General features: G+C 47.2%; 1 protein-coding gene and 1 non-coding gene across 16 annotated transcripts in view; both read right to left on the bottom strand.

The window, feature by feature from the left end:
• Myo18a (myosin XVIIIA) overlaps positions 1–16413 on the bottom strand; it is a 96588-nt gene extending 80175 nt beyond the window's left edge. For all 15 annotated transcript variants that reach the window (XM_047546510.1, XM_047546516.1, XM_047546511.1 and 12 more), the window contains exons 1-2: positions 16297–16413; positions 5065–6143 (exon numbers count right to left, since the gene is read on the bottom strand). In XM_047546510.1, coding sequence (XP_047402466.1) covers positions 5065–6063 — 999 coding nt within the window. In that variant the 5' untranslated portion in view covers positions 6064–6143; positions 16297–16413. The remainder of the gene's footprint in view (positions 1–5064; positions 6144–16296) is intronic.
• On the bottom strand, positions 10807–10908 carry LOC124981473 (U6 spliceosomal RNA). Its single transcript, XR_007107997.1, has one exon. It is a non-coding gene; the product is annotated as a U6 spliceosomal RNA (small nuclear RNA).
• Positions 16414–18833: the final 2420 nt, after the last annotated feature.

Raw genomic sequence — 18833 nt, 5'->3', positions numbered from 1 at the left:
GACTGGCCAATCTTCTGCAGGGCCACCCATGACCAAGCCTGTTGGGCTCCAGAAAGCTAGACAAGGAAAGGACACACTCAGCATCCTCTCTCTTCCTTCAGCTGACTATCTCAAAGGATAAAGCTAAAGAGAAAGTTTAGACAAAAGCAACAGGTCCTCCTCGGACAACGACAGGAGAACACCAGGAAGCCCAAAATTAACTTCCTAGGATGGCTGGGCAGGGGAAAGGGTCCTGCTCTTTCTAAGATATCACCTGCCAAAGTCTCACATAAGTCATCTCACCTACTACGTAAACATACTTATCTTAAGTAAAGACACACAAAATATAGTACACAGAGTAAGTCTTTCCTGTTAGCCTCCAATTCTGTCCTCAGAAATACCTGACAGGAGTTAGTTGAGTGTGCATCCTTCTTCAATTTAACCTTCTCAAACTATGGGAGGGAAAACATTTTATAAGGATCACAGGTTACCTCCGCTAGGAGGCCTCTCATAATTGCCACCCCTACCCCCAGGCAGAACTAACTACTTCCTCCTTCCTGCCCCACCATGTGCCTGCACCGACTTCTCTGATAGCATCTATGTGCCCAGATGCATGTCTTTATTTAGTCCTGTGCTTTCTCAAGGAAAGATCACATTTTATATATTTAATCCCCCAGTGCCCAGCACAGTGCCTGGTCCTTAAGCAGACTTTGTTAACTGTTTATTGAGGGAATGAGTACATGAAGGTTCAGAAAAGTTAATTTTGGTAAAAACCAGGTCTGGACTCAAAGCCCAGGCTCTTTCCACTATAATCTACCCACTCCTAAACTCTCCTGAGGGTTGCAGGGGGAGGGGTTGGGTGGACAAGTTAACCTTTTAAGGAACCTGAGTCCTTGACTACAAACACCATGGTCCATGAGGAGAAGCAATAACATCAGATTTCAGAAACAAGGCTTGACTGTGAAGGAATCATGGTTTTCTTTAAAACACCCTGCCTCCTCCCATTCTCAAAAGTAGGGAGACAGTACTTTCTGGGGAGGGTGCCCATGCAGACTGTCTCCTCTGGCCTTTTGTGGAGAGGACAACCACATGGACCAGGGTTTAGGTGGGTGATCTTTTCTGATGTTTCCAGAAGAAACATCCTACACTCCTTGACAATCTGCTTGTCCTATAGGATGGGCCCACTGAGGATACAAACAAAAGAGGCCAGCCTCCTTCTCTTCCAGTCCCTAATCCCCAGTCCAAGACTATTGAACTTGACTTTCCCACCCATACTCATGGAACTAACTGGAGGATATACTTTTGATCTGACTGGGTTTTATGATCCTCATCTTTACCAATACCTCCCCTGACCTGACCAGACTCAGGAATACTTGGCAATTAGCAAACATAGAGTAATTCATCCAAACATAAATGCTCCCAGAAACTTTCCCTGAGGAGTCAAAGAAAAAGGAGCATCTCTGCACCAAGCTGGCAGTTGACTTGACCCCTTATCACCCTCGGCTCCCACATCAGTCAGTCACTGAGACTAAGTGCCTGACTCGGTTGATAGAGTCCAATACTTCTGTTCATTCCTTCCACTTCTTCCCACACTGAGGCCGCCATCCATTCTCCTAGGATTACTTCAAGAGCCTCCCCAATTAGTCCTCCCTAAAGTGACTCCTGCTATGTCCTCAAGCATTCTCCAGAAGCCGGCAAAGAGATTTTCTAAACTCTTTTCCTGTCACCCGCTACTGAAATGGCTTTGAGGCCCTTGGGTTAAAGTTCAAATTCCCCAGCAGAGCTCGAAGGGACCTAAGTAGCCTCTGCTTCTCTCTCCTGCTGCTTCTCTCAGCATCACTCCCCTTACACTGTCCTCCAGGCTTGCTCCCAAAATAGGCCCTTCTTTCTCCAACCTTGAGGCCTTGGCATGGGTCTCACAGTCTTCCACTTCCTCCTGACTCCTGTCACCCAACTCCTATGCAGATGTCAGCTTTTGCCGACCACTCTCAACACCGTAGTTGAAGCCTGTTGTCTGTGCTCCTTGGTACCCTGTCCTGGACCCTGTCACTGAGTTGCTACAGTGGCATTGTCATTGTCTCCCATTAGGCTATGCATTCCTTGGAGCAGCAAGCACACAGGAGGTGCTCAACAAATGAGTAGGTAGATGGAGGGAGAGATGGCAGAAGAAAGAGCTGCTTCTCTCAGTAATTTGTCAGGCCTCAAATCTATCCTACCCCTGTGGCTTACCCCTTTTCCTCATAGAACCTCATCTACAGGGACACATGAAGAAGGTGTGAGTCAAGCATTCTCTATACTCCTTGGTGAGAGGGAAACTCTGAGGGTTGTCTCTCCCTGGGCCTTTGGAACAGGCTGCTGAAAGCAACCATGGGGCCCTGGCCCCCGTCTGTGTGTAGGAGAGAACAGATAGTTGGTCAGCTCCCTCGGAACTCCCTGGGAATGGACAGCATGTGGACACAGTTGATGGATGGTCTGATGGGCAGGGTGGCCACCAAAAGCTATTCCTGTGGGGTTACCATCAGCAGGGTACCCTGACCAGGAGCCTGCAGGAGGTGAGAAGACTTTTCTTTTTCCTTTCTTTCTCTTTCTTTTTTAATTTGTAGATGGACACAATACTTTTATTTTATTTATATATTTATTTTCATGTGGTGCTGAGGATCAAACCCAGTGCCTCACACATGCTAGACAAGCGCTCTACCACTGAGCTATAACCCCAGCCCTGAGAAGACTCTTTTCTTGGTGCAGAACTGGGATTAGAATTGATGCCAAGAAAAGTATCAGGAATCAGAGTGGGAGGAAGAGAAAGAGATAGAGGCTGAGGGCCACAAGAGAGCTGCAGTCCCTGCCCCTATCCCACTTCAACTCATGGAGTCTGTCACAGAAAGATAGAAATGCTGAGGCTCTGCTCCTCCCTGCTTGTGGCATGTGTCCTCACCACCACCCAGCTGGGGAAAGGGCTTTTCTTGGTCCTCTGTGTCTTGTACTGCCAGATAACTTCAGGGAGACACATGGGGATGGAGTTTTTACTATGTCCTCTGCCAGATCTGCCAGGCTGAGGCCTAGGGAAGAAGTCCTCTGGGTACCAGCTGGGCTTGCCCCTTGGGGCTAGAGCAAGCCAGTGTTTCAGGGATACCAGCGGCAACATGGATTCCACTGGCACCTCCAAAGCTAAACCATCCACCTCCCCAGGGATGGGACAGCAGCAGCTAGTCGGAAAAGGAAAGTGGCTAGGAAATGTGAGATGCCAGGATGATCCCTGGGCTACAGAGAGAGAACTAAATGGCATCTAGGATGCCAAGTCTGGAGACCCACAGAGGCCTTGCTGTGGTTCAGCAGGGAGCTGGTGACAATACCCAGGGGGTTTATGCTTTAGGAAGAAAATTCCATCTGTTAAAAGCAATGTTAGCCTGGGAGAAAGTAGACAGACATAGCAATGAATTACAACCTTTGGTTTTAAGATAAAGACCCTTCCCTTGTCTTCCTCCTCTAAATCCTGGTTCCCTGAGTTCAGTCTAACTTGCCAGCTAACATTAGCAAGTGCTCAATGTGTGCTTCTGGAATGAATGAATCCAGATCTTTCCCTGGATTCCATACAGGCTCCATCCCACTCACCACTCATCCCTGGCCACAAACCCAACTAGCCCCAGGGTAAAGAAAGACCTGGAACCCAAGTTCAGTGTATCCTGCCAGAGTCTGACCCTGCCACTGTCAGCTCCCTCTGGGTCCAATATACTGTCAGGTTGAATAGCCATCCTGAACATCCATTTCCTCTCCCTGGGAGAAAGTTTGGAGCTGGACTCTGCCTGCTTCCTTAGCACTTCCTCTTCTTTTTGACTTTGACACATCTGGCTGGCCACTCAATGCTGAAAAGTCCCAGCCAGCTGTGTGCTGGTCAGGCTGCAAGGCCCAGATCTGGACAGTCCTAAAACCCACAGCAGGGAGGGAGGGATATGCTATCTCCAGGCAGGATATTCCAAACTATGTCACCTCTCCCCCAGCCCCATCAAAAGACCACTGGGGTTAGAGGTTTTAGTTCCCCATGGAAACCTACCCATTTATCTGATCTAAATCTCTGCTCTTATGCTTTCCTCTGTAGATTTGTGAGGCCAGGATCACAGTTAGGGATCTCAGGGATACTCAGGATACACTATCTCTGTAGATTTGATTTCTGTTAATTTCCTGGAGTCATTATTTTTCTTCTTCCGGAGAGTAATAAAAATTCTTGCAGCCTTTATAAATCTCACCCAATCACTCCCCTATTTCAAATTCTTTGATGGTCCCACTTCACTGGGATAATATGTATGATTTCAACCGTGATTTACAAGGGCCTCCATGACCTAGTCCCGCTACTCTGAGATCTCTCTGGTATTTAATACCTTACCTACTCGGAGGCAAGAAGAGGCCCTGGAGAAGATTATCTTCCCCAGAGCCTTAACTATAGCAGTTGTTCAGTCCTGATTTGAAATCATTCCTTTTTTTTCATCTATGAAATTGAAATAAACATGGAATTCCTATCTAGTGTCTATATTATCTCTCATATTTGGAAGTAGCACATGTTAGCCCAATTTAGGGCTCAAGAAATAGGATGCCCAGTACCCTAACCCATCTCTTCATATCATGAAGCTGAACACTGTCATGGTAGTTTTATCAACCAACATCAATCTCTCCTGAGGGCTCCAGGGATGCAGCTAAAGTTTAGGCAGAACCTGTTCTTGCCCGACACCCTTGAGAAAGGCTTTATGCTGAATTCAATCAAGTCAATCCAACAGAATATTAGAGGAAAACATCAAACCATGAGACCTGGCTGAACTATTGAGAACTCTATCACTGTGAACCTTTGAGGAGTTACACTTAGCGGCTTGACAAGGTACAGAGACAAAGGTAGTAAGCATCTGGCATGGGACACCCTCTCCTGAGGTTACTCCTCCCCACGGGCCCAGGGAGTGATACAACCCCCCAACTTCTATGCTGTCTAAGCTCTGACCACAGCTCTTGGGTACTCTCAGTCATCCACCTAAGTACACCTGCATGAAATGCCCACATCCCAGATTCCTGCTCACCCCTGGCACCCGGGGAAGCACTCACATCGGCTGGCTCCCTGCGGTGTCCCTCACCACTCCGCAACCAGCTCCGGCTCAACTCGCTGAGCTCTGGAATGGGCTGCACCTTAAGCCGCACACTGTCTCCAGACTGTCGGATCATCTCCACAATCTCATCCCTGGACTTGTTCTCCACGTTGTATCCATTAATCTCCACCAGTCGATCTCCTGGCACCAGCCCAAGAGCCAGGTCCTTGGTGCCTGCACCTGGTTCAGCAAAGTGAACCACCCGGCGATACGCCTGGCCCTCAGGTCCCCGATCAAGCATGGTTGTACGCCTCAGGGAGAAACCAAAGTCTCCAGTGGGCCTTCGCTGCAGTTCCAGCTCCCTGGGGGAAGGGGGTGGTGGAGGCACCACCGGGGGAAGGCGCAGGTCAGCTGGGAACTTTTTAGTCACCAGTTCAGGGACTCGAGAACGGGGTCCTGCCCGAGGGATGCCTGGGCCAGAATGCTGCATCAGTTGTCCCTCTAGTGTCCTCACCTCCACCTGTGGTGATGGGGCTGCAGAGTGCTCTGAGGGGGTTGAAGTTTCTGAGGCGCTCTCATCCCGGCTTCGCTGAGAGAAAGAGAAGCGCTTAACAATCATCTGTGAGTTCTGCTTGGCCAGCGAGCCAAACTTGGCTGCACGCTGGAGCACAGAGCCCCTGAAGCTGCCTTCTTCACCCTTGAGGTCATCACTGGAGCTGGCTGTGCTTAGGTGGCCCGAGTCTAGGATGATGCTGCCCCGGTTGCTGTCAGAGTCAATGTCAGTCAGGTGCAGGTCAGAGCCACTGGCCACCTTGATGGGAATAGGGTTGGAGATTTCCAGGCGTGTCTTGGACTCACGCTTGGAGGAGCGGTTCAGGTTGAAGAATCCCCGGCGCAGACTCATCTCCTCCAGGCTCCGCAGTTCTGCTGCTGACATCCGCTCTTTCTTCTCCTTTTTCTCCTTTTTCTCCTTCCGCCCGCCATCTTTGTCCTTATCTTTTTTCATTAAGTTAAACATGGTGGGGTTTTGTTTCTCGGGGTGGCACCCCTAGAGGATTATGAGTGCTTAGCACAGGACCCTTGGACCCCACCTTGCTGCTGTAAACAGAAACATGGAGAGGGAAAAAAGATTATTCCAGCAATCTCTTCCTGAATCTCAAGTCTAGATATGACCAAGACCCTCACTGAGTGCTAATTATGTATCAGGTACTCTGCTTTACACAATATTTTAACAGTTAATTTAGTTGTTTAGACCAAGGCTTAGGTACACCTGGAGAGACCGACCTGCTGGCAAGAGTAAATCTCAAGTTATCTTTAAATCAATTGAAAATTCAGGCAAAAAAGGTAAAGGAAAGGGGCTCTGCACCATCATCTCCTTCAGCCATTTCCGCAAAAGCAACAGACATCACCTGCTACCAGGCTCCTTCCTATGTCCCCTAGAGCAGCAGACTTAGCCACTGACTCCCAGTAGACCTTGGGATCCAGCCTTTATGTAATGACTTTCTCTTGACAGGACTGGAGCCAGGTACTTCATACACACTATCCCATTTGACCTTCATAACATTTCTGCAAGATATGTACCATTATCTCCATTTTACAAATGAGAAAAATGGAACTTAGAAAGTTAAGGATATGTTGGATGTCACCAGCTAATAAGTAGCAGTGTTGAGTTTCAGGGGCCAATACTAGGTCCTTTATAGTACTTGGGTGCCCAAAGTGAAGCAGGGAGGGAAGGAAGGGGAAGTTCCAGACAAAACAGAAGACAGCTGCGGGGTGGGGGTGGTGTGGGGTCTGTTGGATAAACAGGATCCTGAAAAACTCACATCCTTTTTCCTAGACCAATACCTAAATATAGCTTCAGGAAGAAAGTTGTGGCCACCAAAGAGAAAGCCCTAAGGTTGTATATACCTATAGTGCCAACCTACCCTCACTCTCACGTGTACCTCTTAGGGTGAAAAAGCTGGTAGAGGTAGAATTGAGAGTCTTTCTTGTTCTAACCAGCAAGGAACAAGAAGTAGAAATAGACCATGTCATCTAATTAGAAATTAACTAATTTTTTCTCTCCCCCTCTGATCTAGACAGAGAACCTATAAGTTTACCCTTCCAGCAATGGCCTCTTGCTAGGCCCTGGGTAGGTATTTTCTGTTTGTGCACCCCATCCCCACAACCAAGCAGGGTCTTCCAGGATACCCATTCCACTAATAGGGACCTCCCAACAAGTCCAGAAACTCCTAAGGGCCCCAGGCCCCAGTGCACTGGCTAATTGTTTCCTCTCTGCACAATACCCTTGACCTGTGTGGTTCCTGGCAGACCAACACATCTTCACCCTAGAGCAGTGCTGTCCATAAGAAATACAATTCAAGTAATATATGTAATTTAAAAATTTCCTAGTAGCCACATTAAAAAGATAAAAATAAACAGGTAAAACTAGGCATGGTGATACATGCCTGTAATTTTAGCTACTTGGGAGGCTGAAGCAGGAGGATTGTGAGTTCAAGGCCTGCCTGGGTAACATAGCAAGGCTAGTTATATATATATAAAAAAAAAGTTGTTAATTTTGATAATATATTCTATTTAATGCAATATATTCAAAATACCATCTCAACATGTATCCTTACATAAAATATTGAGAGCTTTTTTATGTTCTATTTTCTATATTAAGTCTTTGAAATTCAGTGTGTATTTTATACTTGAAGCATATTTCAATTCAGACTAACCACATTTCAAGTATTCAACAATTTCTGTGGGCTAGCAGCTCTTACATTGGACAGTGTAATTCGAGAGAAATATTTAGCTGTGGAGCATGTCCAAAGAGGTAGGAAATCTGACCAGGTCACTAGCTCCTTGTGGGCATAGCAAGAACCTCTTTCTCTCTGACCTCAGTTTCAACTTAGTAAAACAAAGTTCCCTCTGGACTTGTTAGTTCTAAATGCTCTATGAACACTCTCTGAGAGTTGGAAGACAAAAAATCTAAAGTCCAAAAGGCATATAGCCAGGCACAGTATTAGCCAGCTGGGTCTGGACTTGGTGGGAGCAGCATAGTGCCTGACAGCCAGCATCCTCTTTCTTCAGAGGCTCTCTCTCTCTCTCTCTCTCTCCTGAATGTTGATAGAAATGTAGCACAGTCCTATCATATCCCAAAACAAGGTATCTTTGGCTGGTCACTACCCACACTCTCTTAACTGGTTTAGAAGATGGCTTCAAGGGTACCTGTCAGGGAAATGAAGAGGGGGTGGAAACAAAAAAACCTTGTGGACTAACAAGAGTATCTCAGCCTTAGCCCAATCACAGAGAACCTACCTGCCTAAAGTATGTACCAACAAGCCACCCAGTACTCACTCTGCAAACCTTACCTAATTCTGGATCTTGGCCGGAGGTTAGATAGCTGGGCAATCTCAACGGAAAACAGCCCCCAGAATTCTAAAGTCTTTGAGCTAGAAAAGTCCCTTAGAAGTAAGTTCATGTAAATTCCTGCCCCTCATCGTCATTGCAGTAGGCAGGAAAAACTGAGTCAGTCATACCAGCAGGACAGGGAATGGTGCTGGATGAAAATTTTAGATCTGATATCTAGGCCTGAATCTGCCAACAAATCACAGTTGGGGGGACCTTGGGCCTGTCACTTGCTCAAGGTTGAACTAGATGATCTAGGCCTCTTCCAGCTCTAAAATTACAACTATCCAAATCTCTTGTGGACATAGGTTAGTTATTAACTTGCTGTCAAAGGCAGTCCTCTCATCTCAACCCTCAGGTCTTCAGAGACTGAGACATGTCAGACCTTCTCCACCATCTCTGTCCTGCCATTGATATCTACACAGTTCACAAGGCACCCCTTCCCCACTGCCATCCCCATTTCACCAGGCCTGGCTGTGGACTGGTTTTTTCCTGAGCCACATGTCTGGAGCTACCCAACTGCATGCAGACTCCCCTTCCAAGACTAGATTTGCTGTTTCCATGCTCCTCGGCCCTCATTTCATTAGAGAGCTGGGCTCCTGCACCTTCTTGTTGACCTTGGATTTGCCAATATCACCTGTCCTTGGGTCCAAAGCCTTCAGCAGCTTGAAACCACCATCTACCTGATCCCTATTCCAGATTGCATTTTTTTATCCACCTCCTCCTCTTCTTCTCTTACTCTCACTTCACACCAGTGAATGTAACCTAACAGTCCACTCCAAGAAGCCTCTCCTAACTTTAAGTGTAGGAAAGGTATGTAAGTAAATTTGAGTATGTGTCTAAATTATCTTGACCTTTCTATTTCCAAAACAAAATACAATCTATCAACTCAATTGCTTTGTCACTTTGAAACTGTGAACATCTTGAAGGTAAGGACTGTTCAATTAAAATATGCACTTACCTGTCCATCCACAAAAATGGATAAACAATTTATATTTTCATGCAATGGAATGCTACTTAGCAATAAAAAGGAAACAACTACTAAGACAACAAGAAGGATGAATCTCAAAAACATTATCTGAAGCAAGAGGGGAAGAAGCTGTTGACAAAGCATATTGATATGATTCTATTCATATGAAGCTCTAATATAGGCAAAATTAACCTATAGTTAAAAAAAATATCAGAGCAGTGGTTATCCTGGGATCAGGGGAATGGGAGAATGCATGAGAAAGGGCATGAAGGAACTCCTGGAGTGATGTTCACATCCCAGATGTTGGTAGGGGATGATAAGTATATGTATTTGTCAACTGTCATCAAGTAGTGTGCATTAGATTTGTGTGTTTCATTGAACACAGATATTTACTCAAAAGAAAAAAATTGTAAACAAATATTGAACTCCAGTTAATGATACATAGGCTAAAGGATGTGGAGTAAAGTATACCAATGGCTACAGTTTACTTTGAGATATGTCAAAAATTTAAGCTATCTTGATAGCTCAATCAAGGGATAAAAATATGGTAAACAAGGATGTGAAAATGCCAATTACAGAATTTATGAGGTGGGTAGGTGTTGATTGTAAATTCTTTAACTTTTCTGAATGTTTGCAGATCTTTGTGAAAAAATATTGAAAAAAATGTGTCTATCAAGCAACTACTAAATACAAGGGATGTAGAGGTAAATAAGCCTAGTGAAAGAGCTCAGAGGCTTTGGATGTCAGTTTACAAAACTGAGAACAAATCCAAGTTAATACCTATGAAGCCCTGGGCAAGTCACTTAAGACCACTGTATGCCTGGTTTCACCATCTATAAAATAAAATGGAGATAACAGCATCTATCACATAAGGATTAGGAATTAAGTTTTATACACACACACAAATGTACGGCATATATAAGCATGGCACGTACAATGCCTAGCCCATGGTAAGTTTTCAAAAGTGGTACATTCTTCCAATCTAAATAGGATGATAGAGAGTATAAGAGAGTGCACAAATGACTATCAGCACAAATATGACTAAAACAAGTCCAGACCCTTTCATGTGGAAAATAGTCCAAGGAAGTAAAAGCAACCCAATGAGCGCAAAACTGGATCACACGTTTGAGTTCACAGTCCCCTATTGCTACTGCCGAAGATACAGATAGCCAATTCATAGATGCAGAAATACACATGGCCAACACATATGAACAGGTGTTCAGTCTCAGTAACAACCACAGATATATACTGTTTTTCACTTAGTTCAGTAAAAACTATCAAGATGGATAACATTGATAAATTATGGGATGGGAAGTAGGAACTCTCATATGTGTTGGTAGGAGTACAAACTCATGTGATATATACATCACTGCAGCAGGAAGGCCAGTTGATCTTTACTACAAAAATATGGAATACTTCATGAATTTGTGTGTAATCCTTGCACAGGGTCATGCTAATCTTACCTGTATTCTTCCAAAGTTAGCAGATATGCTGCTAAAGCAAGCGTTTAAATAAATTTTTAGGAGGGCAAATTGGTGATGTCTATAAACATAAATGAAAACAGCACAAATATGAACATATTCTTTGGATATGTTCATATTCTAATTCTATAGTCATCTATAGATACAGTCACACAATAAACTAGGCTAATCTTTGCAGAATTGTTTATAATCACAAATCTATAAATATAAATATACATCACTATGGAAATAATTAAATTATAGAATGACTGGGCACTTATTAAAAAGAGTGAGGCAGGCTTATATATATTGACCTAGAAAAATTCTACAATATCTTGTTAAGTGAGGAAAACAAGTTGCAGGATAGAATGTATGCTAACATTTTTAAAACTGTATATATGTGTATGAATAACAAACAGGTACATTACATACAATACTTACATATTCACAGAAAAATGTATGCTCTGGGGAGGAGATTGGGATTTTAGAATAGTCAAAGCAGATTTGTGTTCATCTATATGGTTTTAAGCTTTAAAAATGAGAATAAGTTGGCAGATGTGTGTGTGTGTGTGTGTGTGTGTGTAAATCTAAGCCTAGAAGCTCTAAGTAGCGGACTTATGTGTCACTTTCCTTCTACCTATTTGTATGCTCTTTATTTCACACAGAAAAAAATTTGAATATTTACATTAAATATTTTAATAACATATTTAGCTAAAAATAAATAATTATACATATACATATATAAAACAAGCTTTTAAAATTAGTCTGGGGGGTGCTGGGGATACAGCTCAGTTGGTTGAGTGCTAGGCCCTGGGTTCAATCCCCAGCACAATTAGTCTGGAGTCAGGTGCGTTGCACACCTTTAGTCTCAGAGGCTCAGGAGCCTAAGGCAGGAAGGTGGCAAGTTTAAGGCCAGCCTGCAAGTTTAAGTTCAGCCTCAGTCAGCCTCAGCAACTTAGCAAGGTCCTAAGCAATGAGACCCTGTCCTAAAATAAAAATTTAAAAGGACTGGGGATGTATCTCGGTGGTAAATAACCCGTAGGTTCAATCCCCAGTAGCCCCTCATCCCCTCGGCCCCTCTGCAAAAATGTATCTAATTGTCTCGGGGAGTAGGGTGCAGGGAGGGTAAGTAACACTTCAGTTTTCTACTTAATACATTTCCTAATGATTTAACTACTCCTCCCCCCCCCCATGTTACTTTCCTAACTTTAAAGATTTTACAAAAAACAAAACAAAAAGTGTAGTTTTGACAGAGTAGCAAGCAATTCATTCGCATTAAAGTTGTAAACGGGGGTTTGCAAGGATCAGTTTAAAGCTCGCCTTCCTGTCTTAAAAGTTGAATTCAGTGACTTGAGGGACCTGGTTAAGAGACTTCACTGGTGTCTTATGGCTTTAAGTAGGGACAGATTTAAATGGGTCACCCTGCAGCTGGCAAAGCAGAAACCCCAGGAAATGGAAACTATAACATTAGCTTCCCAGAACAAGGGCACCTAGACTTGGCTGCCGTGGGTGAATACTTAGGTCAGTTTCCCACCTCCCACCGGCAGACCACACTCATAAATAAATACTAAGGAAATACTTTCCCAAGAGAGCCGGCCTCTCTCCCTTGGCCTCTGACTTCCCAGAGCGGCGGTTCCTTACAGCTTGAGGCCCCTATCTCGCCCCAGGCCTGCATAGGAGATCTCAGTCCCTGCCCAGAGGAGTCGAGCAACACCTGGCCCGGCCCGCTGCGCGGCCCCAGCGGGAGCGGCCGGTCGCCGCCGCCGCGCCTGCTCCCGCCGGTTCTGCTGAGCTCCGCAGCACCGCGTGACTCACCTCCAGGTCACACGGAGCTTATCTGGCTCCAGGTGTGCACCCTGCTCCGAATGCACGCTTCTCGCATGACATCAGCCGGCCCTCCCGCCGTAGTGCCGGGAGCCCGGAAGCCCTCAGCATCCCCCCGCCCCCCGCGACCCCGCGACCCCGCTCCCCGAGGCTGGCGGGCGCAGCCACAGCCGCAGCCCGGTGGCGCCTTTCGCCGCAATAGGGTCTCCCTGGGAACGCTGCAAGCTGCCAGCCCGGGCAGAACCCGGACGAGAGAGGTCCTAACCCAGGTTCCAAACGGGGCCTGCCAGCAGACCAGTTCTGCTATCGCTCCCCAAGCCACACGCCCCCTTCTGTGTGACCTTGAGCAAGTCGCATCTCCTCTCTAGACTCCGCTATTCCAACCATACAATCTCCAAGGATAGGCATTCCTGCGAGGGCAGGCATGGCCCCAAGCTCTTGCTGCATGGGTATTCCACTCTACCACAAACTGCAGGTTCTAATCATGCTCTGCCTTCGACGTGCTGTGTGACCTTGAACCCATCATCCAACGTTTTTGAATACCAGAGAAAAATAAAAATAATCCCTTCTAAGTGACGAGGAAGTATCTGGCAGAGAAAACGGGAGCTGACCCTATAAAATCATCAGTTCAACGACTTAAACTGCTGTCTGACTCTCAACTTGGAAATGTCAAGGGAATGTGAATAATTTACTAGCCACACAATTCCTGCCTCCACAAAGGGCAGGGAAATGAAGGGGGAGTGGGAGAAGTGAAGACTTACCAGGTCTGAGCCTCACCCCACCAACTCAGCTCCTACTTGGTCACCATCCTATCCTCAAATTCAGGCTACCTCAAAAAAATGATAATGGTACTTCAGTAAAGCTGCGAGGAGGGGAATGTTGATCAAAGTGGGGTACTACACAGAGATCTTAGAGCCCCCAGGGCCTGGCCCAAAGCAGATCTGAAAAACCAGCAAGGCCCTATCCTGAGTCCTATAGGAATCTGTCAATCACAGCACACAGTGAGTTGAGTCCCCTCAAATCTTTAAACCTGGCCCCAGCCCCTTGGTTTTACCCACCATACTCTGAGCAGGCCTGAGACAAGGTCTGCAGCCCAGGGCCACAACAGGACCCAGCTTACATGGATGCTTTTATTCCTGTTTGTGGCACTCACTCCAGGCTAGGGCGACTGACTGGAGGCAGACCTCTCTGGTTTGAAGGAGGAAGAACACCCCACAGCTGCACTGGAGACCTGTGACACATCAAGTCTGGATCAAAGCTTCCTGAATCCCAGCAACTCCCTGCTCCACCCCAGCAGGGTGGATTCTCCCTTTCACACAAGCCCCAGGTCTGCCCCTCCCAGTCTACCTTCAGGTATTTGCTTCTAAGGGACCCCAGAGTTTTCAAGCCCAACTTTTGAAGATACATGCCCCCCTTAATGAGCAGCCTCAAGCAAGGTCAGTGAAAGGGGTTCTGGGCAACAACCTAGTTGCCCACACTGCCCATGAATGGACTGAGAGCAGGCAGGAGTCAGGAAGGTCACAATACACATGATGATTTCTGAGGAGTCTGGAGCAGGGGAGGAAGCCCTCAGGCACACATGCTGGCACCTGAGCCAGGCCTGGAGAAAGTAAACAAACTAGACACTCAGAAATGCCAGGTACCTGGTCATCAACTGTCCAAAGTTCAAAGATCCTAAAGGAAGTGACCTCTAGCCTATGATCCCTACCACTCCCACCATATACACCCAGTCACAATCCTTCTCATTTTCCTAATCCCCTCAACATAATAGTTGACCCCAAAGCCATTGTCTTCCAGGAATTGAGGCCCCACTTAAATATCCTCAATCCCAAATGGACAAGCACACCTCCACCCAAGGCTATATATAACCAGCCAAGTCATGTCCAGCAACCAGGAGGATGTTTCCTGGAAAACCTCATCACAAAAGGACAGAGGGGAAGCTGAGGAGGTGGCAGGCCTTTGACAAAGAGCCAGCAAGGCTTGTCAGGAAGCCAGAGACCTCAGGAGAGCAACTTTCGGTATCCCCAAATAGAAAGTAGCCCCTGAACCAGAAGGGTGGAGAATGTTGGACCATGCCTGTTGCTATGACAACAGGACACCAACCTGCTCAAGAAAGGGTTCCACATCCAGGAAGCACAAGGAAAGCCAGTTTGATTCAATATCCTCTAGATTCAGTGTCCTGCTAAGGTGATCTTGCTCTTATTTACTGGAATGACCTTACCTTACCTTTCAATATGGCCACAGTGCATACAAACATATGTGCTTGCCACAGTTCACTCTCCCATAGGGGCACTTACAGGACCTCCTCTGCCACAGACATGCCAGGGACACCATGAGAAAACAAGCAAATGAGCTCAAGTCATTGGCAAGGTAAAGGGGGAAGAATCTCAATTCTCATTTTGGTGGACTATCTGGGGTCTGGAAGGCCCTTACCAACAGAGTCCCTCCAGGAAGCAGCCTTCATCCTTTTCCACATACACACAAACTCTGAGGCCTCCACCACGTACATGCCCAGTTGGCCAAGTGACCAGGCAAAATGTCCACCACTTAAAAAACAGGTTATCTTCCTCCCCACTCCTGGCTCATTCTGGCAGCACTCTTACCAACTAATCAACATAACACATGTGCCTTGCAACCAGGAAACACCCCATCTCCACCCCCACAACAAAGCCCCAATGTGTGGTGTGTCCCTGCAGGCCTTATCTCAGCCAGAAGCATGACCCACTCCTCACCAGGCTTGCTGCCAAGTTGCTTGTGGCCCCCTAACGCGGACTCGGGGGAGAAGCTGACTTTACCACCTCCCCTTCCATTGGCAAGAAACAACTGGCATGACAGGTTAGCAGGGCGGGGCGTCAGGGCGGTCTCTCCCAGAGGCCTGGGGCAGGCTGTCTGACCTTCCCACACACACCCCACCCCTTGCAGGGAAAGGTGAGGTGAGCAGCCAGTCGCAGGGAACCGCCTGCACCACCTAATCCCCCAAGCCTGCCATCCGCTCCCCGCCTCCCCACCGTCTTCTGTCCCAAGAAGAGGGGGCCGGGAAGCGGGGTCTCCATTGTTTTGCCAGCTGTCTAGCAGCTGCTCCTTTGAGAGGAGCCCGCCGTCGGCCTGGCAGTGAAAGGGTGAAGGCCGCTGGGAGGGATAAAGGGCTCAGTGGAGGTGCTCGCCTTCCCTGCTGTCTTCCTCAGCGACTCCCGGATTGCTCCATCTGGGGGCCTGGGCCTGGCCCCGGAAAGCCCCCCAGCCCCGAGGCTGCAGACCCCATCCCGCAGCTTTGGGCCACCTGGGCTCTTCCAAGCCCCAAATCCCACCAAACCTAAGGCCACCCTGTCCTGCCTCCAGCGCCCCCCAGACTGGCCAAAAGGGACCGGTGCTTTCCCTCCTCGCCCCTCCGAGTTGGCCCCCACCCCCGGCTGTCGAGCCCCGCAGTGACGCCAGGGACAGGGGACCAGAGCCGGGAGTCCGGGCCGCCGTTTCCAGGGGACAGAAGAGGAGGAGGCGCCGGCGGGCCCCGCCGCCCGCACGGCCAGTGGGTCGGCCGGAGCCTGCCCCACCTCCCTACTGGGCCCAGCCCGCCACCGACCGACCACCCCCGTCGCCCCACACTCACCGGCCGCCGGAACCCGCCCGGCAGGCAGCAGGAGCGGAGACCAGGCATCCACGGCCCCGGCCCGGTCCGGGCTGGAGCGCAGCGCGGCGCAGCGCAGCGCCGCCCCCCGCGACCGCGCGAGCAGAGCCGAAAGGGAGCTCCCTGCTGGCGGCTCGGGGGATAAACACCCGGCCTGCCCGACAGCACCCGGGCGCGCCGCCAGATGCTGGCCATGCGGGCACCGGAGGCTGTCCTGGGAGACTGTGGGCTCTGAGGTCCTTGTCGCCGTATCCGAGAGGCTCTGCCTGGAGATCCCGTCACCACTGGTCAATGGAAGCTGCTGGACTCGCCTGAAATATGGAGTGGCACTGCCCAGAGCAGACATCAGGGCTCTACAGAATGTATCGAAGTTCTGTCCAAGTCAGGCTCTGGACTTTCCTGACTCTGTTCAGGGTAGTGCTGTCCAGAAGTAACTGAGTCTTGTTGGCCACTTGTCCCCAGAGTGGCTCTGCAGAGCCACACACAGGTCCCTGCTGGGTGGTCCCAACTTGGTCTAGAGCCTGCCATGTCCAAGGTGGCACTGCCGAAATTCACACGGCAAGGTGGGAACAGGCTCACAAAGGCTTGGTCTGAAAGACCCCTGTGGCTTTAAGAGCCTTGCCTAGCATGCGCAAGGTCCTGAGTTCCGTCTAAGCACGGAGGAGAAAAGGGGGGAAAAATGTCAAAATCCTCAACACCTACTATTCCAAATGCCGGTGAGATTGCAGAGCAGCAGGACCTCCCATTCATTGCTAGTGGGCATGCAAAACAGTACAGTTACTTTGAAATATGGTTCCTCACAAAACTTACATCTTCATATTGTACAATCCAGCAATAACACTCCTTGGTACTTACCCAAATGAATTGAAAATTTATGTCCACACAAAACCTGAGCATGATGTTTATAACAACTTTATTCATGATTGCCAAAACTTGAAACAACAAAATTAACCTTCATTAGGTGAATAGATAAGTAAGCCATGGTACATCCAGACAACAGAATATTACTCAGCACTGAAAAGAAATGAGATACCAAGCTATGAAAAGACACAGAAGAAACTTAAAGATTACTGGGTAAAAGAAACCAGTTTGAAAAGGTTACATACTGTGTGATTCCAATTATATGGCATTTTGGAAAAGACAAAATTGGTGAGTTTACTATGGAAATAGTAAAAAGATCAGTGGTGCCAGGGGCTACGTTGATTATAACAAATGTTCCCTGGGGTGCTGGTGTGGGATGTTAAAGTGGGAGAGGCTGGAGGGCAAGAAGTATAGAGAAACCCTGTGCTTGCTACTCAATTTTGCAATGAGCATAAAACTGCTTTTAAAATAAAGTATATTAATTTGTTAAAAAATTAAATGAATTTATATATAAAAAGAACATTATCCAGCACATAGCAGCCTATGACTATTAGCTTTATTATCTTTGCCAACTCATAGCTCTTAAAAATGAAGCACAGAGAACTTTATGGCTTGCACACAGCCTGCAAGTAGCAGAGTTGGAATTCAAACTTAGATCCCCAAGCTTCCAAAGTCCATGTACTTTTCCCTATTCCGTGGCAGTGAAATGAACAGGCATGCGAACAACTCTTTTATTTATATGTGTCCACACGTAGGACTCTTGGGGTAGCACACAGTGTCCCTAAGGGCTTCTATTGCCTGAATCAGGAACCAATTTCAGACACCAGGCAAGACTGAAACATCAGGGTAACACCCATACTGACATAGCGATTCTGGTTCTTGGTCACTTGCTTTTAGTTTTTTATTTCTGGAAGGCCAGAATAATCCCAGTCCTGACTCTAAATTAAAGTAGAAGAAAGGGCTTGTGATGTAACTCAGTGGTTCAGTGCCTGCCAGTCTCAAGGTTCTGGGTTCAATCCTGAGGATCTCAAAAAAAAAAAAAAAAAAAGGTCAAAGTAAATCACCTGTCTTTCCTACACAGAAAAATTTCAGAGTAGTGTCCACATAAAATAGTCCAGGTGGTCATGGAAAGGTCAATTCTTCTAGAAGATTCCTAAAGGTGTAAGGCAATCTGATGTTGAGAAACCTCCCCACAAACATCACTGGGCACGGTGGTACGTATCTAATCCCAACTAGGTGGGAGGCTGAGGCAAGAGGATCACAAATTCAAGGTCAGCCTGGGCAATTAGGAAGACTTTGTCTCAAAATTTAAGAATGAGAAGGACCAGTGATGCAATGCAGTGATAACGTGATGTCTGGCCTGGGCTAGGCCTTAGGTTCAATTCACAAATACCACAAAAAAATTATATCAACTGACCCTTGAATATGGGTCAAACACTATACTAACCTCTTGACACATTGTCTCATTTAATCTCTGCAATTACCCTATTAGGGAGCTGCTATTATTATCCCCATTTTACAGATTAGAAATCAGGTTTAGGAAAGCCAAGTCATTTGCCCAAGGCCATGTGGCTAATAAATAGCAGAGCTCCAATCCTTGCTCAGAACCACTTGTTAGGCTGTATCCTGGAAGTGATAAGTAGAGAGTGCCTGGGCTT

Source organism: Sciurus carolinensis, chromosome 3 (assembly GCF_902686445.1).
Source record: "Sciurus carolinensis chromosome 3, mSciCar1.2, whole genome shotgun sequence".
Lineage (NCBI taxonomy): Eukaryota > Metazoa > Chordata > Mammalia > Rodentia > Sciuridae > Sciurus > Sciurus carolinensis.
This window is presented reverse-complemented; position numbering and strand designations above follow the sequence as displayed.